At 44.0% G+C, this 25,572-nt stretch overlaps 1 protein-coding gene across 3 annotated transcripts; it reads right to left on the minus strand.

The window, feature by feature from the left end:
• Positions 1 to 398: 398 nt before the first annotated feature.
• Positions 399 to 24,070, minus strand: CRTAP (cartilage associated protein). Of its 3 annotated transcripts, none has more exons than XR_014540131.1 (8): positions 23,360 to 24,045; positions 21,666 to 21,815; positions 19,592 to 19,763; positions 17,053 to 17,181; positions 16,394 to 16,539; positions 11,213 to 11,296; positions 4,286 to 4,928; positions 399 to 4,147 (listed from the first exon to the last, which is right to left on the minus strand). XR_014540131.1 is itself a non-coding variant. In XM_083578165.1 (7 exons), exons 1-7 carry the CDS (start codon positions 23,876 to 23,878, stop codon positions 4,872 to 4,874), a joined length of 1,257 nt encoding a protein of 418 aa, XP_083434291.1. In that variant the 5' UTR covers positions 23,879 to 24,070; the 3' UTR covers positions 399 to 4,871. The 3 variants fall into 3 exon arrangements, 1 of the variants encoding a protein (XP_083434291.1); XR_014540132.1 differs by having other exon boundaries at positions 399 to 2,173; positions 2,996 to 4,928; XM_083578165.1 differs by having other exon boundaries at positions 399 to 4,928; positions 23,360 to 24,070.
• Between the last annotated feature and the right edge of the window lie 1,502 nt (positions 24,071 to 25,572).

Raw genomic sequence — 25,572 nt, forward strand, 5'->3', positions numbered from 1 at the left:
CCAAGTGGGCAGCTCGGTTTGGAGGCGGCTTGTGGGCCGGTTAAATGACCCCCGTAGGCTGCTTGTGGCCCATGGGCCTTAGGTTGCTGACCCCTGTGTTAGGTGGTCATTTTTCAAGAGCTCACGGCCTCTATACACACTGCCCAGGCTTGCACCTCAGAGAGGTGACTTCAGTGCTTCTAATGCAGCAAAACAATGCAGGAGGAGCAGTTACAAGTTACCCGTTTCTGCAGCCACAGCTGGCGCTGTGATTCTCCCGCGGTTTGACTTCACACCCAGAGATGCTCTCCACCGTCTCTCAAGACAGACGGATGCCAACGACAGTCACCCAGAATACAAAATGATCAGATAAAACACACACCTAGTCACTCATACATTGTAGAAAAAGGGCTGATAAATAATTCTTTAAGGCACTTTATTGTTTCAGGAAGCGGCACTTGGGTTGCCCGAATCAAAATCGGGCACAAAATACAGCACCAATCTCACAATGAACAGGGACCAAAACTAAAATGAAATGAAACAACATTCCTACTTTAAACAACTCACAGTCTCTAGATAGCAGATGAAATGAAAGAGCAGGATGAGAGAAAGCCGGTTAATAATAAGAAAAAAATAACAGGCATAGTACCGTATCTTCTGAAAAGCCACACACCGAATATTTTGAAAGGTAAACTGAAATTAAGAAGAGTGTAAAAATATTTAGGAATCTCAGTGACTTTTCCGCTAGTGATCAAAGAGTCACAAGATCTTAAACACCCCTCGTTACTAAATTCATTTACAGTGGTACCTCTGGTTAAGTACTTAATTCGTTCCGGAGGTCTGTTCTTAACCTGAAACTGTTCTTAACCTGAAGCATCACTTTAGCTAATGGGGCCTCCCACTGCCGCCATGCCGCTGGAGCACGATTTCTGTTCTTATCCTGAAGCAAAGTTCTTAACCTGAAGCACTATTTCTGGGTTAGCGGAGTCTGAAACCTGAAGCAGAAGAGTTTGGATTTGATATCCCGTTTTATCACTCCCTTTAAGGAGTCTCAAAGCGGCTAACATTCTCCTTTCCCTTCCTCCCCCACAACAAGCACTCTGTGAGGTGAGTGAGGCTGAGAGACTTCACAGAAGTGTGACTGGCCCAAGGTCACCCAGCAGCTGCATGTGGAGGAGCGGAGACACGAACCCGGTTCCCCAGATTACGAGTCTATTGCTCTTAACCACTACACCACACTGGCTCTATGTAAACCGAGGTACCACTGTATATCATGCAGACTACATGCTCTTCCTTTTCATCTTTCTGCAAGCTAGCAGTTAACAAACCAGTTTCCTCCCTGCAAATCTTTCATCTTTAACTGGCATATGAGCAGATATTCAACAGGTGAAGCTTACCCCTCCGTCATTGTATTTACACATCAGGAAATTTTTTGGTTGAATTCTGCAGTAACCTCGGCCAGAATAACTGTTGGAAATTCTAGCGGGAGCCCTCTGCAGATTAAGCAAGATTAATGTGTCTTTGAACAGTAACTAGAAATGATGTTTTACCGGAATGGGAGCTGAGCCCTTAATGCTACAGTGCCACACAGAGGAATGAGAATTACTTCTGCCTAGCTTAACATGTCTGATAGCCTGCATTCAAGGCTATAGTCAATATTAGTTCTACTTACAGCAGACCCACTGAAATCAATAGGTGTAAATGAATCTGTTAATTTCAATGGGTTCACGCTGTGTATTCCTTAGTTTCATTTCATCCTCAATCTCCAGCTCTAGTTGCACTCATCTTGTGGAGTAGTGTTTCAGAACAGGTGCCAACAGTACTGATATTTCATCAGCAGGTAAAAACTTACATTCATTCAGGCCTTCCTGGGCCTTTGATATTGCTTTATTGCTCCTTAGATATGGCAGGCATTTTATACTCTAAATGCCTACGGAAATTTCTTTTAGTGGATTGTCTTACGTTGTTATGCCTTACATCACCTTGGTAACCTCTGTTTGGAATGATTTATTTTAACAAATAATTAAGAAACAGACTCTACCAAAAGCACAGTTGCTGTTTCCTGAACCAGAGAATTCCATAAAGCACAGCAAAGTGATAATTTCACCAGCTGCAATTAAAAATATGTTAAATTGTTGTACTCTAATGCAACTTGTTTGCTGGGTTTTTGGTTTCTTTTTCTTTTCCATTTCCTCTTTAGCACATAAATTTGGGATAGCCAGATGCAATAGAGAACAGAGTTCCTATACCTTTTATCTCAAGATTAGGAGAGGAAATCTATGCAGGTGATATTTGCATGATAAGCTACACCTTTTAATTTTTATTATTATTAAATTTGTTAGTCCTTTTATCTTGCCCAAGGCAACCCAAAGTGACTTACAGCCAATCCACCAATGAACTCCCCCACCACATAGCGACATTAAATCCAGGGGGGGGGGGGAGAAAAATAGCATTAGAAACCTCCCACTTGCTTCCAAAAGGCCACAGATAGTTGAAGGCCAAAGGCCTGGTTATAAAGGAAAAGTCTTGCCTGGCAGCTAAATGATGGCGCCAGGTGAGCAGCCCTGGGGAAAGGATTCCACATATACCTGTTGAAATTCCTCTTCTACACAACTATTAAAGGTGCAGAATCCCAGTCCTCCTTTGTTTCTGACCACCCTACAAGCATTTCAAATATCAAAGCACAAAAAACAAAATGTTGCTTAGGCATGAGAGGTTCTGATGAAAATGTTAATAGCTAAGCAGCTACTGTGGTACCTCTGGTGACGAACTTAATTCGTTATAGAGGTCTGTTCTTAACCTGTAACCATTCTTAACCCTTTAGCTAACGGGGCCTCCCGCTGCCACTGTTGCACGATTTCTGTTCTCATCCTGAGGTAACGTTCTTAACCCGAGGTACTACTTCTGGGTTAGCGGAGTTTGTAACCCGAAGTGTTGGTAACCCGAGGTACCACTGTATAATGGTTGTTCAACTGGCACTAGAAAAATGAGGGGACATGGGCCTAGATATATATACAAAAAAGCTCTGTACGCAGGCTTCCACTAGGAGGCACTGTTAGGTTTGCCAAGCAGCCAGAAAAGAAGACTGGCCTGCTGCTGTGCCTTTTACAGCAGTTTGATCTGCAGAAATCAGTAGGTGATGTTTTCAGAGTTTGGAGATAAACATTATCACCTAAAAACGCCTCTACATCAAGCTGGAGTTAAAGGCAGAGAAATAGGGGCTAGGGTTTTTTTTAAGTTAGCAACCCTGGGTGAATTTCCTACGTAGTTAAAGAAATAAAGTAAATCCACACACAATATTACAATAAATAAATGTTTGCACCATAATAATTACGAGCATAGGTCTGTAACATGTTCCACACTGAAGCATCAATAGGGAGGGGACTTAGATAAATGGCATTGTTTCTGTAGGGAAACCTGCTAGGATAATTACTCCTAAACCTGTTATTTGCTCTGGTGTACCCGAGTACTGAATTTGGTCCCATAGATGTAACTGATTTTCGTTCCTTATTCAACAAGAATCACCATTCAAATAAATGGACAGGTATAATTAAGGTGAACCAGCCGTGCAAGTAAACAATTGTTTGCAGGACTAGATCCTAACGGAAGTTGCTCCTGCCACGATAGAGTCCAAACAACTCTTACCCATAAGGACAGATGTGTTTCTGTGCATTTGATCCATGAAAGACAGCTTGGTTCTAACTATGTTAATCTCCAGCAGCTAAGAAGGGCCAGCATGGGATTTGTTTGTTAGTTCCCAAGCGGGGAGGAGAATGAGTTTTGGTGCTGTATACATCCTGTGAGGGGTGTGTGAGAGAGATGTATACATATGGCAAGTATGTCTACGCATTCTGTCATTCTAGTCACACTCACTGCTCAGGATAAATAAGGTTAGCCACTCCTGGTTTAAACACAGTACGGTCACAATCTTGTTTTCTCCAGGGATCTCGCTAAGTCGATTTTTCTACTTCAAAGTACGTGCTTTCAGCTGAAGGGCGATTTGAGACTTCATAAACCATGGTTAATCTCAATCTCTAGCCGTGGTGCTCTCATGGTTTATCACAAACCATGGTTTATGAAGCTGGGAGTGTGTATCAGGATTCCATAGTACAGTGGTACCTTGGTTTACGAACTCAATCGGTTCCAGAAGTCCGTTCTTAAACCGAAACTGTTCTTAAACCGAGGTGTACTTTCCCTAATGAGGCCTCCTGCTGCTGGTGCCCTTCCACCGTTCAGATTCTATTCTTAGACCAAGGTAAAGTTCTCAAACCAAGACACTATTTCCGGTTTTGTGGAGTTTGTAAACCAAATCGTTCTTAAACCAGACTGTTCTTAAACCGAGGTACCACTGTATGTTCTAATTCAGGCTGAATGTCAATCAACAAACCAGAATAAGCCACCGTGAGATCGAAGCAGTGGAGGGGTGATTGAGGAGGGCCTAGTTTATGGAAAGCCATGGTTTGACTGAGGTTATGAAGTGGCCCACTGTGTCAATTTGTCAGAATAAAAAAATAAAAATGCTACGTGTAAAACAACATAGCATCCTTTCAATGCTACTCCTTTCTCGTATTATTTGATTATATTCTATCAAAATAACGTTTGTGCTTCATCCAAGCTGCAATGAATTTGCTGAGCTAAATGAACAGAAGGGATCTTTGTGATAGCTCAAAAATAGCAACAATTTTTTTTTTTAAATCATGTTAAAGATGAAGGGGATGCAGGTGCACAACATGACGGAAAACTCAAAGGAGGATGCAAGTGGCAGAAGAGCAAGCTTAGGAAATATCTGAGGTATTTTGAAACTCCTGAGTAAAGGTGACACATGGAGATATGAAGGAACAAGGGTGAGCATTCACTTCTTAAATCTCATTTGCCTTTTCAGTTGTTAAGAGTCACTGTGTTCCGCCATCCACGTCCAAGAGTTCATCAAGGTATTCTACTACTTCACCCTAGAAGAGATTACAACAGAGGACAGGTTAATTCTGTGCCATGCAAACCTATAGAGATAATTCCTTTTTTTACAAGTATCAGGTAGAGTTGAAAATGTAGCCAGCTGAGCCTAGTTCAACAGGATAGAAGTTTCTCCTAATGAATAGCTCACTTGCTTCTGATGATGGACCTGAGTGGATAATATTTTCCCAACCTTTAGGAATGAATGAAAAAATAAAATTAATAAAATAACTTTCAAGATGGTGTGACTGACAGCTGGTCTTTGCGATGGATATGCCCTTTTACAATAGCCTACTGCTGAAAACAGAATTGCAGCTAATTCCTGGAAGCCGCAGACACAAAACACAGGATTATCCCGGCTTCCCATTGGAATCACTGGAATGCCAAGAGAGAGCAAAAAGGGCAATATTTGCATCTGTATTATAGACAGATACATAGATATAAGTTTTCACATTTTGGTTTATTTTATACCTGCAATTGCTTTTAATTGTTGCATATCTGGAACTGTTTTAACACTTTTTTTTGTTTTATGGTTGTAGCTTTTTTTGTTTGTTTTATAATTGAATATGCTATAGTTGTAACCCACCCTGGTAAAGGGCAGCTAACAGTCTAATAAATAAAATGTTCATTCATTCATTCAATTTATAGGCCACTTCATATAAAAAGATCTCTAAGCAGTTTATAAAGTAAAAACCATACAATCACATGGCTGAATGAAATACGTATGATCAATATCACAATAAGACGGATGGAATGACATGCTGCTTTCACCACAAGCTTGTTGGCCCTTCGGTAAAAGTGCAAAGTGGTTTCAACAGCTTCTGGAACGACAACTGTTTGCTTTGCGTTCAGCTAACTTGAAACCTTTTAAGAAGTTAGGTCAATAAATATTCTCATCGCCAAATATTACCGTATTTTTCGCTCGATAACACGCACCTGACCATAACACGCACATCGTTTTTAGAGGAGGAAAACAAGGGAAAAAACATTCTGAATGAAACAGTGGATGTATCATTTTTGTGCTTCATGCTGTGGCCACAGACATGTGATCTGATGGTGAATTTGGGGTGACCCAATGCAAAAATCCTGAGAATCCCTGTGGATCCATGCTTTGTAACCACGTTTTTGCACCATTGCAGCCCCAGGCAACAGTGGGTGTGTGATTTTGGGGGGGGGCAGGCTGTAGCCATGGACATGCTATGTGCTCTGATGGTGAATTTGGGGTGACCCAATGCAAAGATCCTGAGGATCCATGTTTTGTAACCACGTTTTTGCACCATTGCAGCCCCAGGCAACAGTGGGTGCGTGATTTGGGGGGGGCAGGCTGTAGCCATGGACATGCTATGTGATCTGATGGTGAATTTGGGGTGACCCAATGCAAAGATCCTGAGGATCCATGTGGATCCATGCTTTTTAACCACATTTTTGCACCATTGCAGCCCCAGGCAACAGTGCGTGTGTGATTTTTGGGGGGCAGGCTGTAGCCATGGACATGCTATGTGATCTGATGGTGAATTTGGGGTGACCCAATGCAAAGATCCTGAGGATCCATGTGGATCCATGCTTTTTAACCACATTTTAAGTGGGGAAGGAAGGAAAAATACAGAATGGACAAGGAGCACGAGAGGGGTGTGCAGAGAAGCAGCTGGCTAAGAATGCAGGAGAGGGGTATAACGGGAGGGAGGAAAGGAAGGCAAAAGTTTTCCCTCACCTACCCACCCAAGCCAGCCAGCTCTCTCTCTCTCTCTCTCTCTCTCTCTCTCTCTCTCTCTCTCTCTCTCTCTCCCTCCCTCCCTCCTGCATGTTTTCAGCAGCACCGGAGCACAGAGACGACACTCTGCTTTCCCCTCTGCTTGCCTGGAGGGGAGGGGCTTTCCCTGCTCTTTGTTCCGTTTGAGCAAACACAGCAAGGAAACAGAGGAGGGTGGGCAGTAAGACCCTGAGGCAGAATGCAGGAAAGCAGCCACTTCCTCTTTTCAGGTTTCCGTTCTCCGAGACGCGCGATTTGATTTTTGCCTGATTTTTTTTGCCATTTGGCTCCAGGGACCACACATTCGCTCAATAACACGCACAGACATTTCCCCTTCCTTTTTAGGAGAAAAAATCTGCGTGTTATAGAGGGAAAAATACGGTATTTACCAAAACTAAGCTGTTTGCCGTAACAGAAGCGGCCTTCCTAACGCTGCAGGCACGCATAAATATTTGTGGAAAGAGAGATTACTGTGAAAATAATGAAGCTTTTTTCAAACTAGTGAAAATAAGCACTCACGTTCTCATTCGGCATGACTTTAGGAATTCTACAGGAATTTCTCATAAGGTGCTCTTGCAATTCTGTACCTGTAATGCAGTTTTTCCTGGTGCGACTGATCAGGGGAACCAGTGTTCCAGTCGAACCAATAACCCGGTCGCTACATTCTTAGCAATGTACCGTATTTTTCGCTCTATAGGACACACTTTTTCCCCTCCAAAAATGAAGGGGAAATGTGTGTGCATCCTATGGAGCGAATGCAGGGTTTCGCTGAAGCCTGGAGAGCGAGAGGGGTCAGTGCGCACCGACCCCTCTCGCTCTCCAGGCTTCAGGAAGCTATCCACAAGCCTTCAGAGCGCGGCGGGAGTTCCCGCCGGGCTCCCAAGGCTTGCGGATAGGAGCCTGCAGCCCAAAGCCTGGGGAGCGCTGCGCTGCGCACCCCGGGCTTCGGGCAGCTATCTGGCTGTCTTGGCTTCTTTGCTCTTTGGAGCTGCGGGGGGGGGGTAATTTCCCCCCCTTTATTTCCCCCCCAAAAAACTAGGTGCGCCCTATGGTCCGGTGTGCCCTATAGAGCGAAAAATACGGTAAGCACTAATGTAAAAAATCAGAGCAGACCAAACCATTCACACTGGGATATCGCTTGTTGTGAGCCGGTCAAATCAGGATGATACAGATAGGAGGGTTTGCTGAGGACCAGAAACGCAGAGCAGCTTGATAGTGAGGATCCTGAGCAGGGGGACCTCTTTTGCCTCACCTGTCTCTGCAACGAGAGCTGCTCACTCCCTAGCTCTGCCACCTAACCTGGCGTCATCAGACATTGGGAATAGCTCTGCCTCTCTGGCCCTGCCAGCTTCTCTGGGGCAGTGACAGCTCCCTTGTCAGCTAAACCCAGGAAGTGCCAAAGGAGAACAGAAGGCTCTGCCTCCTAGGCGTAGTAAGAGACTGCAGAAAGTTGAGGCTACCCCTTTACTATATATAGAATAACAAGGGTGTGTGTCAGTCGGATCCATGTCTAAAGCATTGGTAGTTTGATCACCTGCCTTTGCTGCAGTTGTACTTGGAATGAGCATGTGTATTGCCTGCAGTGCACATGATTTGCATATCTTTCATAGCAATCTAAACATTAAAGCCTTTCGAAAGAATCCTCCTTTGAGTCTTTGTTCTCCAGCAAATGCAAGCACTGCTAGACAACCCTGTTTTTCCTCTTTTCCCTGTAACGTTTAAGTACAGTTACCTGTGTCATTTCCTCATATTTTCTTGACTGCAGCAGCTATTAATATACGGAAGCAGGGAAACACATTATGTGACAATGTAAAAACATAGGCAATTCTGCCAAAACTTTACGGAGAGGAGGTCCTGAATTCAAGGGAAGGCCTGTGTGAAGTGTAAGGTCTAGTCCTGCCTTCAGAAATTAAAAGTTTTCCAACAAAAATACTGTATTTAGTTGGGATCTGTTGCTTTGTAAAACAGTTTCTCTGCTCCATATATTTTCATAGATATACAGGGTGAGTACTTTAAAAGAGGCCCTGTGGATACAGAGTACAGTGGTACCTCAGGTTAAGTACTTAATTTGTTCCGGAGGTCTGTTCTTAACCTGAAACTGTTCTTAACCTGAAGCACCACTTTAGCTAATGGGGCCTCCTACTGCCGCCGCGCCGCCGGAGCACGGTTTCTGTTCTCATCCTGAAGCAAAGTTCTTAACCCGAGGTACTATTTCTGGGTTAGCAGAGTCTGTAACCTGAAGTGTATGTAACCTGAGGTACCACTGTACACATGTTCCACGGGGCCTCTTTTAAAAGACTCACCCTGTATATTCTGGGCCACAGATAGTATCTAGATGAAAATGCTACTTTTGATTCATTGATATGGTAGTAGAATCAATCCCACTCCCTCATTAAAGGATGAGAATTTGCCATCATTTTCCCATTAGCACTTTCATGATGACGCAACAAACACCACCCCTCTCTTGGGAATGCAGAATGGAAACCGAGTAAGTAATTTGCAAGGAGCCAGCAAATACTTCACAAGTATCGACTGCAGAAAAACAGCAAAGCCAAATTTGCTTGGTGCCGATTGGCCAGCCATTTATATCAATCACAAAGTCGTTTCACCCCACTCAGAGTAGCCGCAATGCTACACTGTGCAGGTAACAGTGCAGGAACACAAAGGGAAGAACACACACTACAAACCAAAAGCACACTGGTCAGTTAACCTTCGGCATGGGGTGGTGGACAGCATTGGTTCTGGACACTCTAAGTGTGCCATTACAGGAACAGAAAGTACCCTGGAGCAAAAAATACTAGGCCTGTTCCCAATGTAGATGGCTGATGGGGGGACAACGACGACACAGTAGTCCAGGATGATGTGCAGGTCCCTATTCACAGAGAGTGGATGCACATCACTGATGTGTGTGGTGATGGTGAAGAGAGTGTCTGCTGATAGTAATTCTCTTGCTGGTGGTAGTTGGTGTATGGCCCTGAATTGACAAATTCTGGGAGCAGAAATGGGCCAGCCATCTACGCCCCCCCAGCACCACCGCATCTTCTACCTGGGCAGCAGGGCTTCAACTGCAGTAGCGGCTATGCCACTCCAGGCTGGCCCTGGGGTGGGTTAGAATTGTTCAAACACAACCAGGTGAGTGGTATTTATGAGCCTAGATCACGGGTAGGCAAACTGAGGCCCGGGGGCCAGATCTGGCCCAATTGCCTTTTAAATCCGGCCTGCGGATGATCCGGGAATCAACATGTTTTCACATGAGTAGAATGTATCCTTTTATCTAAAATGCATCTCTGGGTTATTTATGGGGCATAGGAGTATATTCATTATTATTTTTTCAAAATATAATCCGGCCCCCCACAAGATTTGAGGGACAGTGGACCGGCCCCCTGCTGGAAAAGTTTGCTGTCCCCTGGCCTAGACTATGCCTCAGTTCCTCTTCTCACAGGCATTGCTACCAAGCTGGTGAAAAACCCCACACTCCGTTGTCAACCTGAGTGCATGTGGAAACTGCTTTCTTACACCAAACCTGAAACTCTGATTGCTTCCACCTACTCCCCAAAATGCCAAAAATACTATGCAAATCAGGACGAGTGCGCAATTTTAGCTAAATGACAACTGCGCTAGCTTTTTAGTGAAGCGAGTGCTACTGAAACAAAGATGAAAGTCCGTGTCTCACAGGGATCCCTTAGGGTAGGGCCCCCTGGCATGCCAGGAGATGCTGCAAACATGGCCCTATAGGCCAAAACTGCCCTTGCTGATTCATCTCATCGGCAGAGCCACTGAGGAGGCTAATGGAGAGGGAGAATTAGATGACAGGGAGTCTGGTTCCATTGCCATGGCAACAGAGACATTTCCTCCTCTGCTAGGATGCCTGGATAACTCAGGTGGGGAGGGGAGTCTGCCAAGCCTATAACCAGTTGTTCATAAGCCAGCCAGGCACAGGGGAATTTTTCCTTATTTGGAGATATGACAAAAGTGTCACACGCTTAATTTCTGCATGTCAGGCTGCTTTTGTCAGGTCCCAGGTCGCAAGGTGGTTAGATTGGTCTCAACTAGGGCCAGGACCTTTTCAGTACTGGCCCCGACTTGGTGGAACACTCTGTCACAAGAGACAAGGGCCCTGCGGGACCTGACATCTTTCCACAGGGACTGCAAGACAGAGCTGTTCCGCCTGGCCTTTGGTTTGGACTCAGTCTGACCCTTATGTTTCCCTCCCCTTATGGTCTTGATCTATGGGCTACTTTTAAAATGAGACTGCATTTTAAATTGCATTTTAACCTGTATTTTAAATTGGTTTGTTTCCCCCCCCCCCCCCATTATGTTTTTACTGTAATTTTACTGGTGTTAGCCGCCCTGAGCCCGGCTCTGGCCGGGGAGGGTGGGGTATAAATAAAAATTGTTGTTGTTGTTGTTATTTGAAAGCAAAACAAACTAAAAAAAAAGACAACCCTACTATCACATTACAACTGGCCTAAAATATCCTTAAGCCGCCATTAACTTTTACTTAAGAAAATGGTATTGCGCTACTCGACTTACTTCATCATCATCCATCACGTGCTCTTTAGCAAATTCATACATTTCCCTCTGAAGTGTTGTTATGTTGTAATACCGAACAGCTTCCTAGAAAAAGATGGGCGAAATTCCATGTCACATTAACAGCAGAACAGTGCCTAAAAGCTCCTTTTTAGCACAGCCTCATGCATTGCATGGAAGAAACGTTTCTTACAGAGTCATAGAACCGTAAGAGTTGGAAAGGACCACGAGGGTCATCTAGTCCAACCCTCTGCAATGCAGGAATCTTTTTGCCCGACGTGGGGCTTGAACCCGACCCTGGGAATAAGAATTTCATGCTCTACCAACTGAGCTATCTTTTCCCAGCACATATAGTACCCTCAATGACTATCCCAGAGAAGGCTCTACAATTTTGGGGCTAGCCTGGTTTCCCCTCTCCCCGAAGAAGCCTTTACAGTGGACGCTCGGGCTGCGAACGTGATCCGTGTGGGAGGCATGTTCACAACCCGCAGCGCTGCATTAGCACACGTGTGGGTCGCGATTTAGTGCTTCTGCACATGTGTGAGCGCCGAAACCCAGAAGTAACCCGTTCCGGTACAGTGGTACCTCGGGTTAAGAACTTAATTTGTTCCGGAGGTCCGTTCTTAACCTGAAACTGTTCTTAACCTGAGGTACCACTTTAGCTAATGGGGCCTCCCACTGCTGCCGCGCCACCGCCGCGTGATTTCTGTTCTCATCCTGAAACAAAGTTCTTAACCCGAGGTACTATTTCTGGGTTAGCGGAGTCTGTAACCTGAAGCGTCTGTAACCTGAAGTGTTTGTAACCCGAGGTACCACTGTACTTCTGGGTTTGGCGTGGTGCGCAACCCGAAAACGCGCAACCAGAAGTGTCTGTAACCTGAGGTATGACTGTACCTCTTTTCAGCAAGACAGCATTTTGCTGGCCTTTTCTACAGGAAAAGCCAGCAGGGAGCTTGGTGGCTTGGATACTCCAAGGCACCTCAATTTCAAGCAGTCAAGGAAGCTCCTCACCAGCCCCTTCTCTAAGAAAGCTGGCAGGGAGCATGTTGGGCACCCTTGCCTCTTGAGCAGCTACAGAAGCGATTTGATCAACCATGAAGCTGGAAGGCATTCTCACGCAACTATTGGGACAGACCCCACCCACCCGCACAGCTTCAAAGTCGGAAGGAAGGTTGGTTGCTCCTCATAAAGGCAATGGCACAGCTCCCATGGCAAGCGTAAAGACTGAACATGTTGGTGTTACGAAAAAGGAGCAATGCTGAAGAGTGCTCCAGATGGCTGGAAAGCCAAACAGGATGTTGATGTTTTGGGACTGTACCGTGGGAACAAGGGACAGTCCATTATGTGCACTGAGCACCGGATGTTAGCTCAGAGTGTCACATGACCCTGTACTGGAAGTACATGGGAGGAGTTATTCTCTCTCTGCTGTTGGTGTTGAGAGAGTGCAGACACGTTTTCTCTGCACTGCTGGAAAGACAGAAATAAAGGCATGTAAATACATTTCTGTCTGTCTCTCTCCCCTCCCTGGGGATGGCAGGGGGAGTGGTTGTGTTCTTCTCACGTTTGAGAAGGATCGGCCGATAGAGATCTGGCCTTGTCTTGCCGGGAGCCGAGACGGGGGAGATCAACAAGGAATCCAAGCCGGGCACCTGGAGAGTGGCCAATTCCTCTGACTAAGGCTTGAATTCGACAGTTGGGGTAACTAGTGGGATGGCACCAAAGATAAAGAAAGTGGAAATCTGCCCAAAGACTTGCTCTGACCATAATGCTGTAAAGATGGAGATGAACTTAACAACAGCTGGTTCCTTCAGATGGAGGATGAATGACTCTCTATTTAGAGATGAAGAGGTGTACAAAAAGGCCCAGAAAGCGGTGAAAGATTACTTTGAGATAAATCTGAGAACAGAGGTGGAGAAAAGAGTAATTTGGGACGCAAGTAAAGCCGTTATGCGAGGATTTTTAATACAGCAGAACGCTACAAAAAGGAAGAGACAGAATGAGAGGAAGGATAAGATTCTGGAAAGGATAAAAGAAGGAGAAAAAAAACTGAGATCAAAGCCAAAGTCCCATGAAATTTTGAGAGAAATTAAGTTTTATCAGAGGCAGTACATGGAACTGATGAATCAGGAGATAGAATGGAAAATAAAACAAATGAGACAAAAGACATTTGAATCGGCAGACAAATGTGGGAAACTTCTGGCATGGCAATTGAAGAAGAGACAAAAACTGAATATGGTTACAAGCTTAGAAGTTGAAGGAAGGAATATTTATAGACCAAATGAGATTAGAAACTGTTTTCAGAGTTATTTCAGGAGACTTTTTGCACAAGGGCAGGTGAATGAAAAAGAGATAGAAGAATTTCTTAAAAAATATGGATTACAAAAAATTTCTGAACAAAGCAAAGTGACTTTGAACCAGAAGATAACTGAGCAAGAAATAGAGGGAGCCATTCAAAATATGCAATTGGGAAAATCTCCAGGACCAGATGGATTGACTTCCAGATACTACAAAGCTCTGAAAGAATGGCTGGTACAACCGTTGAAGGAAGTCTGTAATGAAATTCTAGAGGGGAAGAAGGCACCCGAATCGTGGAAAGAAGCGTATATTACACTTATACCAAAATCTGAGACTGAGAAGAACCAGATTAAGAACTACCGCCCTATATCATTACTTAATGTGGATTACAAAATTTTTGCAGACATTTTGGCAAAAAGACTGAAGAGAGTTTTGGTGGGAGAGATTCACAAAGACCAGGCGGGCTTTCTTCCAGGAAGACATTTATCTGACAATGTGAGAAACATAATAGATATTATGGAATTATTAGAAGCCAATATTAATACTAAGGCAGTATTAATATTTGTGGACGCGGAGAAAGCCTTTGACAATATCTCTTGGAGTTTTATGAAAAAGAATCTTGAAGGGATGGGGGTAGGCCAAGGTTTTGAGAATGGTATAGGTGCAATTTATTCTGAACAAAAAGCAAAACTAATTGTAAATAATGTGGTTACTGAAGAATTTGCTATTGAAAAAGGGACACGACAGGGGTGCCCAATATCCCCATTACTTTTTATATCTGTCTTGGAGGTTTTATTAAACATGATCAGAGGGGACCAGCTGGTCAAAGGGATTCAGGTCGGAGCTAAACAATATAAACTGAGAGCGTTTGCAGATGACCTGGTATTAACTTTACAAGAGCCAGACACTAGTACGAAAAGAGTTTTAGAGCTAATACAAGTATTTGGTCAAGTAGCAGGTTTTAAGCTGAATAAACAGAAAACGAAAGTACTGGAGAAAAATCTAACAGTTGCTGAAAGAGAGAGGTTTCATAGTGAAACCGGTTTAATGGTAGCAAAGAAAGTGAAATACCTGGGGATTAATTTGACATCTAAGAATGTGAACTTATTTAAAGACAATTATGAGAAATGTTGGACAGAAGTTAAGAAAGATTTAGAAATATGGTCAAATTTGAGACTTTCCTTGTTAGGCCAAATTGCTGTTATTAAGATGAATGTTCTGCCGAGAATGTTGTTTTTGTTTCAAACATTGCAGATTGTGGATAAAATGGACTGTTTCAAGAGGTGGCAGAAAGACATATCCAGATTTGTCTGGCAGGGCAAAAAGCCCAGAATAAAATTCAAGATATTAACTGATGCAAAAGAAAGAGGGGGGTTTGCCCTGCCAGACTTAAAATTGTATTATGAATCAGCGGCTTTTTGCTGGCTGAAAAACTGGCTACTTCTTGAGAACACAGATATTTTGGATCTGGAAGGGTTTAATAACAGGTTTGGTTGGCATGCATATACATGGTATGACAAGGTAAAAATTCACAAAGGTTTCAAAAACCATATTGTTAGGAAAGCATTATATAATGTTTGGATTCGGTATAAAGATCTGTTGGAAAACAAAACCCCTAGGTAGCTGTCACCAATGGAAGCTAAGGAAGTGAAAAAACTTAATATGGAATCTAAATGGCCAAAATACTGGGAAATTATAGAACAAGAGGAGGGAAAAGTGAAACTACAGAGCTATGAGAAATTGAAGTCTAAAGTAAGAGACTGGCTTCATTATTACCAGATAAATGAAGTATTCAAACAGGACAGGAAAATTGGCTTTCAGGTGGAGAGATCAAAATTAGAAACAGAATTGTTGGAACCCAATACTAAGAATTTGTCAAGAATGTATAACTTGCTGTTGAAATGGAATACACAGGATGAGACGGTTAAATCAGCTATGATTAAATGGGCACAAGACATTGGTCATGACATCATGTTTGCTGACTGGGAACAGTTATGGACCACTGGTATAAAGTTTACGGCATGTAATGCCTTAAGAGAGAATATTATGAAAATGATTTATAGGTGGTACATGACCCCAGTCAAGCTTGTAAAAATCTATCATTTGCCCAATAATAAATGCTGGAAATGTAATGAAACTGAAGGTACTTTCTACCACCTTTGGTGGACGTGCCCAAGGATCAAGGTCTTCTGGGAAATGATCTATAATGAAATTAAGAAGGTCCTCAAGTGTACCTTTCATAAGAAACCAGAGGCCTTTCTCCTGGGCATGGTAGGCCAATTGGTGTCAAGGAAAGATAGGGCGTTCTTTATGTATGCTACAACAGCAGCAAGAGTTCTTTTAGCAAAGTATTGGAAGACACAAGAACTACCCACGCTGGAAGAGTGGCAGACGAAGGTGATAGACTATATGGGACTGGCTGAGATGACTGGCAGAATCCGCGACCAAAGAAAAGAGACGGTGGAAGAAGATTGGAAGAAATTTAAAGTTTATCTTAAGAACTGTTGTAAAATCAGTGAGTGCTAAAATGTCATGGGTAACGTAAAACAGAATTGCAGCGATAAATGATTGGGTAAGAGAAAAAGGATCAAAGAAATTGAATCATAAGTAATTGAAATTAGGGGTTGCTGAAAAAGTTTAAAACAGGGATGCAGAAAAGGGAGGTATGGGGAAGTCGTTGAAATAAGACTTAAGGAAAAAAGGTTATGAAATTATACGTGTTTATATGTTTGTTTGTCTATGTATTGTTAGTTGTAAAGTGTCTTAATTCATGTTGGAAAATCAATAAAAATTTATAAAAAAAAAAGACTGAACATGTTGAAGCATATCTATCGAAAAGGCTGCAAGGCTGAATGCACCGACTGTGACCGGTTCAACAACTCAACTTACAGGTCTAGGCTGGAAGTCTTCATCTGTGAGTCCCCATTTGTCTTTATGGTACTGATAATAGACTAGATTCTGTTTCATCACTCCGTCCGTCTGGTCAAAGAGCAGGTAGCTAACAACGCAGGAGGCGGCATTTCTCAGATCGTTCACTGAATGAAGATTAAACAAAAGAGTCAGCTTCTCAGGAGACCGTTAGGAAACAGCTGTTGCTTCTTGCAATCTGAGCATGCAATATTTCTTAATTCATAAAATCTATACACTTGGCGAGCCTCAAAATCAGAATGCAAGGATTTGTCTTCCTTTCCCTTCTTTCTTGAGTATGCAGATAGAGATAGTGGTAAACCATTTTCTCAGAAAGCGTTAATTCCCATTCTTTGTGTAATATGTGTGCCAGAAATGGGAAAAAAGAGCCTTTCTGCTTCCAGTTTTGCAAATCTAAAAATAATTAGCAAAGCCAGGACTTGGTGAGGACTTTCAATGTCCTGTGCAGATGCTGGACACCTATTTTAATTATATTATAACGATGCTAAGAAGCAGCTTTGCTAGCACAGCTTTTCTTCTCCAGTGAAGAGAAACATTTTAAATAAGTGAAATGGGCATATATGTTTTTTAAAAGATAGAACCAAGCCCAATTTCAGGAGAGCGCAAAACCTCTTACTTACGTTTATAATAGGCAAACTGCAAGTAGTGATACATAGTTGCTACAAATTTCTCCACAACATAGCCTCCTATGACTGGCGTGAGATCAATTTCGCACTTCAGTTTGCACTCCAGAACTTCAATGTAGTGATCTGAAGAAGAATGCACACACGTTCTGAGCATTACACAGTTGTTTCTTTAATTCAGTTTAGCAGCCGGCAGTCCTGCTGTAGAAATCTGTGCGCTGAATTTCAAGAGTCTTCTGCTACTTTAGCTCCAGATTCAATGCGTACGTTTTTCAGCATGCAGGAAGAAACCGCCAACAGAGAACTATTTTATAATAAAAAGTTGCATACTGTTCCCAGTAAAAAATTCACTTGACTGTAGTGCCACCTACAGTAATTGCTAATTTATTAGCATCTTGGCGTTCCATGGCTTTGTTTACTAATTGGGGTGGGAGGATAAAATAGGCTATCATTCTGTTTAGCCACAGAGAGTATTCTAAGAAGCAGCTAGGTAAAGGCAAAGGGACCCCTGACCATTAGGTCCAGTTGTGGCCAACTCTGGGGTTGCAGCGCTCATCTCGCTTTATTGGCCGAGGGAACCGGCGTACAGCTTCCAGGTCATGTGGCCAGCATGACGAAGCCGCTACTGGCGTACCAGAGCAGCGCACGGAAATGCTGTTTACCTTCCTGCCGGAGTGGTACCTATTTATCTACTTGCATTTTGACGTGCTTTCGAACTGCTAGGTTGGCAGGAGCTGGGACTGAGCAACGGGAGCTCACCCCGTCATGGGGATTCAAACCCCAACCTTCTGATCGGCAAGTCCTAGGGTCTGTGGTTTAACCCACAGCGCCACTCACGTCCCTAAAAAGCAGCTACATGTTATCTAAAGTGTCAATGCAGGGTTGCTGCTTCTGTTTTTTAAAATAGGAAAGTCATCTCCAGGCAAAGTAGGCAGGGGCTGCTTAAGCCTTTCTCAGTCCATTGATTGACCATCTGTATCAACCCTCATATGGCTCTTCTTCACAAAGGTTAGGCTATGTATTGAACTGCAAGGGAAAAGCCATGGGGGTAGAATATCTTGGGGGAAGGATTAAACCCATCATCACTTTCTCATCCAATCTTCCATCCTCTCTGCAGCGCCTTTCTTTAAAAACAAAACAAAACTTATCTGCATTTGCACATACCACAACAGGGCTGGGAAATTTTGGGCTCCACAGTCTAGATCAGCCTCAGGTGCCAAATCTGACAGGTGGATGTATCCCTCTTCCATTTAAACATGGGACTGAGAAGGCAGGCAGTGGCAGGGTGGAGCAATATTTAAAGGATGGGGTAGGTGGCTTCAAAGAACACCTTGCAGCTTTAAGACAGTACCCATGCTCCCAAGGGGAATCTGGAGACTGTCTTAGAGTGCTTTGCAAAATCACCTTTTGAAGCAGCTTCCCTACCCCTCCTTTAAGCTATCCGGCAGACAGCAGTGAGGGTGGGAGTCTCCCCCATCACTCTGATGTTTAAAGTAGAATGGGTGGCTGCTTCAAATAGCACTTTTGCTGCACTTCTCCTTTAAGTGGGCAAGTGGCAATAGAAATGTGGCAGTCCCCCCCCCCGCCTCCCCCCACTAAAAGGAGAAGGCAAATGGCTTTAACTTTGTTCACCTACTGTTGAACAGAGGGACTAAATTTTTCTGCCTAGGCTGCATGATCCTGTTCCCAAAAGGATGTCAACCTGGGATGTCAGCTTGTGGGTGGGTGGGGTGGTTTGGGGAAAATGGCCTCAGGGGCCAAATCAGACCCTGGATGGGCAAAAATTGCCCCATGGGCCAGAGGTGCACCCCCAGACTAAATAGTTAGCTCTAGGGGCTGTGTAACAAGGCTTTCTTGCTTTAATGTCATTGTGTTTCTCAGTTTGATGTCGATAATTATATATTACAATGCATAATTTCAATTATTATTGGTCAGAAAACAATGAAAGGTTTGCTACTAACTTCAGTCAAGGACTGATTTCCCAGATTAATTTCCTGGGTGAAAAAACTTCCTAAATTCAGATTTACAGACATTAAACCACTTGCTGCATGGTCATCTGCTAGTCTTGCATGACATCACAAAATTTGTTTATCTACAGAATCGTCAGGATGAAGCAAATCAGACACAGAGCAACAGGATATGGATGTGTTAGGGGAACACCTATCAAAGAAAACAAAACATGACGATGCATTGAATATTTATTATGATGTATTATGCAGAAAGGTGATTTAATATAACTCTGAAACACACATTCTATCCATTTTCCCATAGTTTATTATTTCCCATAGTTACCCATCTATATGATCATCTGGAAAACGAGCATGTAGATTTGACACCACCTGCTATGTTATGAATTCTCTCTCTCTCGCTCCCTCCTTCCACAGCAATCTCCTACTGTTTAAACACACACCTCTGACAGCTAGCATTATCAGAAAGGACATCCACAAACAGCACACGTCAAGCAAAATTATTTTAGGAGACCAAGGTATCCTTCAAGAACCCCTTCCCAAATGCTGGAACCCAGCTCAACACCTACCTGCTATGGACAGATAGAACTCTTTAAAATCCGTGATTTCCCGGGAGCCTTCACAGGCAGCTATGCAATCATCATAGGCTTTGTAGAAATCAGGAATTGCCAGCTCCATGTCTGTGATGCAAGTCCTCCAATTTTCTCCATTGTAGGCCTTTACTGCCCTGATAAAGAGATTCTGAGGAGACCGGGGGGGGGGGGGAATGTAAGGAAGTAGCATAGGTTTGATTTGACTTGATTCAAGGCTGCATTGCTGTGTCAAAATGGACAGCAGTCCTGGATGGTTAAGTCCAGTTGAAGGCAACTATAGGGTTGTGGTGCTCATTTCACTTTCAGGCTGAGGGAGCCAGCGTTTGTCCACAGACAACTTTCCGGGTCATGTGGCCAGCATGACTAAACTGCTTCTGGCGCAGCGGGACACTGTAGCGAGTGCCAGCGCGCACGGAAACGCCATTTACCTTCCCACCACAGCGGTATCTATTTTATCTACTTGCACTGGCGTGCTTTTGAACTGCTAGGTTGGCAGGAGCTGGGACAGAGCAATGGGAGCTCACCCCGTCTTGCCGATTTGAACTGTCAACCTTCCAATCAGCAAGCCCAAGAGGCTCTGTGGTTTGGACCACTGCGCCACCTCTTCCTAGTTTCATTGCCACCACCCAGTCAGAGTCCTTTTTTAGCTGCATCCTCGAAGATACATTCTCCAATTCAATGTGACCCAGTTCACACATAATGCTAAGCCAACCATGGATTAGCGTGAACAAGCAAAGCTGCAGGTTCCCAGAGAGAAGACTGGGGCTACCTCTGTGGGGCTAAGCTATGGTTTGGGCTTGATGTTATGTCTGAACCCAGACTCATGGTTTGCCTCACTCCAGACAAACCGCGAGCTGTTGCCACAGTTTCTTCCTGGTTTACCATTCACGCTTTGCCTGGGGGAAACAAACCATGAGTTTGGGTTTGGAGCAACGCTAAGCCAAACCATGGTTTAGCCCTGAATGGCGTGTCAGCAGCAGGACCAGGGTACAGAGCACACCAGCTGTGTGTGGTGGTGCAGAGCAAAGGGAGGAAAGACTTTCTCCTACTCTATTTATTCTCCTCTTCTCTGTGAGTGGCAGCAGGATCTTAGGACTGGCGTGAGTTGTGAAGGGATGAGGCAATATGGGCAAACTGTGTGGGGATGGGGATTGGCAATGGGGTGGCAGAACTGGATAGGCAAGATGTGGGGTTTGAAGGAGCTGTAAGGGGATTGGGGGGTGAGGTGTAGAGGACTGCTGAGTACTGCAAGTAGGGGTGACAGCCCCTCGTCTATATAATAACCCAAACCCTCATTTTCTTCAATCTCCCTATTCACTCTGCCACAACTTTTTTCAGCTGTCACTTCCCAAAAGACTCTCTTGCAACTCCTCCCAAGATTTTAAAAGCGCTTTTGATACTTCAGTTCAAAACTATTACTTTTGCCAAACAGGTACATGATTCTAAGTTATTTTCCCATGAATACAATACTCCCACAAATAAAACGTTAAATATTTGAGCTTCCTCGGTCTGCTCATATGTAGTCATGCACAATAAATGCAAAGATTTCCATGTGCAAATATAGTATCTAAAGCATTTGTCTTTGTGAGATAGCTCAAAAAGTGGCACATTTGTAAACAGGCTGTCTATACTTTATTAAGGAAGGGTGCAATCCAATCTGAAAGTCGTACTGTTCGGTGGGATAGGAGAAATGCCTACATTCTCTTGCATTAGCACAACACTTCAACAGCGGATAAGAAGTGATGTTCTACTAAGAAATTGGGCAGAGAAAGGAATATTGTGCAGAAGGAGCAGAGGAATGGCTAATATGATTGGGACGCTATAAACAATGACAGAATCTAGCCCGCTCCTTACATTGGTACAGTGCTGAGCACTGAATTCTTTAAGATTTATTTCCAGGTAAGCATAGTTAAGACTGAGCTGTAAGAGGCACAGCAATAGAACGGAAAACTATAGGTAAAGTAAAATTAGGAGAACAAACAGACCTCAGCTTCTGGGTTGTTGCTTTTTACAGAGCTCTTCAGGAACATAAATAGGAGGGGGAACATACCTCATATGATTTCATTTCCAAATCTTTAATATGGTCCTCAGCATCAGGCATGCTTTTGTAGTATGCCATATTCCTTTTCATCATCTCATCTTCAGGGTGTTTCAGGAGAAATGTGTGTGCTGCTGCAATGGCTTTTGGGAAGTTGTTTGCCTAGCCAAAAAGGATCAAGAAAGAGAGACTTCTGAAACCATCACTTACATTTTATAATCTTTTCTCCTAGAGCTTTGATTTCATGGCATTGTTCTCAAGAAGACCGATGTCACGAGCCTAGGTGCCAACTCCTAAGGGTCAATGACCCTTCAGTTTTCAATAAATTAAAAGGTGCCATGGGCTTTGAATACACTTGAACTCAGGATGAAAGGCAGAAATGTGCCTAGAGGGAAGGCACACTTGGGTGATCAACTCCCACCCGGAAACCTATGTCCCTACTGTGGAGGGATGTGTGGATCCAGAATTGGCCTCCACAGTCACTTACGGATCCACTGATAAAACCTTGTTTATAGAAGACAATCTTACTCGGCTACGAATGATTGCCAAAGAGAAGAAGTAATTTAAAACTAATAAAAATTATTATCGACATATCTATGATGTCTTGATGATTCTTCTGGAAATGTATTATAGGAAACTTTATGGGAAATTTTGGGAAGCTTTAAAATACTGATAATACTGATGTAACCATTGTTCGGAGCTTCATCTTTGTGGCAGTGGGAAGTCTTGTTGCAACAAGAAAGATCAGGCTTACTGGCCACTGTTTGCTTCTATCTCCTGGCTGAAGTCTCTCCCCCCAACCTGAACCTATGGGATCCAATTGCAGGGTGCTCAAAAATTGGATTTTAAAAAATTTAAATCAGATTTTTAAATTAAAATGCTTTTGGAGGAAAAACCTTTCTAAATATAGTTTTCTACTTAAGTTACATGATAGTCCAAAGGCTATTCATCAGGAAATAAGGATTTGTTTTATGTTTTTCATGTGTGCTAAAACTCAGTCTAAGGTTTTGTTTTTTTAAAAAAACCGTTTGACCACATGAGTTAACAAACATGGATACATATGCTATAATGTTATTGTTTTAGTTAAATAAATCATTTAAATCATTATTAAGGAAATGATTATTTTTCACTTTCCGATAAAGTGCAGCAGAAAAGTTGCCCAAATATAAACTGTTAACTTATGAAACCTCACTATAATTTCATAATTACCTGTCTATGTATTTCTAACTAGTACAGTGGTACCTCGGGTTAAGTACTTAATTCGTTCCGGAGGTCCGTTCTTAACCTGAAACTGTTCTTAACCTGAAGCACCACTTTACCTAATGGGGCCTCCTGCTGCCGCCGGAGCACGATTTCTGTTCTCATCCTGAAGCAAAGTTCTTAACCCGAGGTACTATTTCTGGGTTAACGGAGTCTGTAACCTGAAGCGTATGTAACCTGAGGTACCACTTTATAACCAAATCGGTAATTTTTGATGTGACTGTAAAAACGACTTTGAAAATTTATCATTTCAAAAAGGAAAACGTTCCTCTGGTTGTTGCAAATATTAAGATTATACCAGCAGGAATGCGACTTTCTGTTAAATCGAGTCTTACCGACTAGTGATTTAAATCGTGATTTAAGATCGTGATTTAAATCGGTTTGATTTCAATGGAATCCACCCCTGGTTCCCACCGCCCGGGCCCCTCGCTCCGAGGAGGCGCTACCTTGAAGTAGGCGAACTGCAGGAACTTGTAGGGCTCCCGCTGCTGGAACTCGGCCAGCACCTCCCGGCTGGGCTGCGACTGGCGGAAGGCCGGCAGGCCCTGCTTGCAGCGCTTGAGGCACTGCGCGCGGCGCAGCAGGTCGCCGAAGAAGCGCAGCTCCGCGAAGCCCTCGAAGCGCCCGGGCTCGCCGCCGCCGCCAGCGGCCTCATAGTCCCGGGCTCGGGCCGAGCTGCAGTTGACGTGGCAGAAGGCCTCGCTGTCCCTCAGCAAGCGGTGCAGCCTCAGGCTGACCTCGAGGTAGCTGACGCTCTCGGGCCACTTCTCGGCGCCGTACTGGTCCAGGCCGTAGCGGTAGGCGGACTCCAAGGGCATCAGCTCGTCGCGGGGGAAGCTGCGGAAGCTGTAGCGCTCGAATTGCGCCCGGCAGCCCGGAGCGCGCAAGCAAAGGAGCAGCAGCGCCAGCGCCGGCGCCGTCAGAAGCAGAAGCGGCGGCCGCCGCGCGCAAACGAGGCGCCACATCTCCCTCCTTGAAGCTGGCGGGGAAGGCGCCGGACACCACGTCGCAAAAAGAAGGGGGGAAATTGGCGAAGAGGAGGAGGAGGAGATGGCGACGCCTCTCTCCCACCAATTCGGAGGGACCAGGCGGGGAGAGAGAGGTCTCCTCCTCCTGCCCGGCTGAGGGGCGGCGACGAGGGGCGAAGGGAAGCCGCTTCCTCAGGGAAGGGCAATATATATATATATATTTGTTTATTTGGTTTTTCACATTAAAGTTTCACAATCACACATCCAACCAACATGCAGCATTAAAAACAAGATTCCAAAGAATCTCCTGGACTTCCCTCCTCCCCTTCGTGGGTCTCTTGCACATCATTTCCTCCTGCGTCTTTTATAACACTCCGGATCTTTTACATCTCCGTTATATCCAATATTCACCATTAAACGACAAGGGTTATTCCAATCCTACTAATGGTTTTTGCTGTTTATGATTGTGTTTAAGATAAATGATAAATTCTCCCCCATTCCTTATCATAGCTGTCAACATTTTCCTTTTTTAAAGGAAATTCCGAATAGGATTCCTTGCAAGAAAAGGGAAAAGTTGACAGCTATGTTCCTTATTAAATTTTTGGTCTTCCTGATTTCTGATTCTTCCAGTCATTTTTGCCATTTTGGCATAATCCATCAAGTTAATCTGCCATTCTTCTCCGGTTGGGACTTTATCTTCATTCCATCTCTGGGAAGTGCTGTTAAAGCACAGCCACTTCGGGCTGAACCGACGTTCCCAACTCACTCGACATTTTGACTGCGGACATTAAGAATGCTTAGGTTTCAGTGTAGTAATGTTTAGCTGTCTAAGAGGCATGTAGCCTGGGAGAGCACCTCTGTGGATTTCTGCAGAAGGCCCTGTGAAGTGTTCATCCTGGTGTGCAGAGGGTATGTTTGGTAATCAAGGATTGTTCAGTTACTTCCGGATTTGGAAGGCTTTGAATCAAATCAAGAATACACTATAGCTGAGTTTCTAGACTGGTGACCAGATGTGGCTGCCAGGACCATATAACACCGGTCCTAGAGGATCGTCATTGCCTCTCAGTGCATTTCCAAGCACAATTCAAAGTGTTGGTGCTGACCTTGAAAGCCCTAAATGGCCTCAGCCCAGTATACCTGAAGGAGCGTCTCCACCCATTGTTCAGTCCGGACACTGAGGTCCAGCTCCGAGGGACTTCTGACGGTTCCCTCACTGTGAGAAGTGAGGTTATAGGCAGTGGTGTCCAAACGTTTTTCAAAGAGGGCCAGATTTGATTAAGTGAAGGGCCGTGAGGGCCAACCAAAGATGTTAACCTTTTTTAGGATTGAAGTTGTTGAGGGTTTTTTTTTAGGAAATAAACTGCTACAGGGACCGGATTAAACCAACCGGCGGGCCGGATTAGGCACCCAAAATGGACTTTGGACATGCCTGCCTTCTCGGCAGCGGCACCCTCCCTGTAGAACAACCTCCCATCAGACTTTTAGAATATGGTTACCAGATTTCCTTGTTTCCCGGGGACAGTCTCCAGATTTACAAATCTGTCCCCGGACAAAATCCGTCCCCGGATTTCATTCAATGTCCCCAGACTTATATTTTAAGTGTTGTAGATTTAGTAGTAGGGAATGAATGTTGTGTAATTGGTTCAACAGCACGAGACACATCATATGAGGACTTCCGGCGAAGCAAAATG

The sequence above is a fragment of the Podarcis filfolensis genome (assembly GCF_964270895.1).
Source record: "Podarcis filfolensis genome assembly, chromosome: 12".
Lineage (NCBI taxonomy): Eukaryota > Metazoa > Chordata > Lepidosauria > Squamata > Lacertidae > Podarcis > Podarcis filfolensis.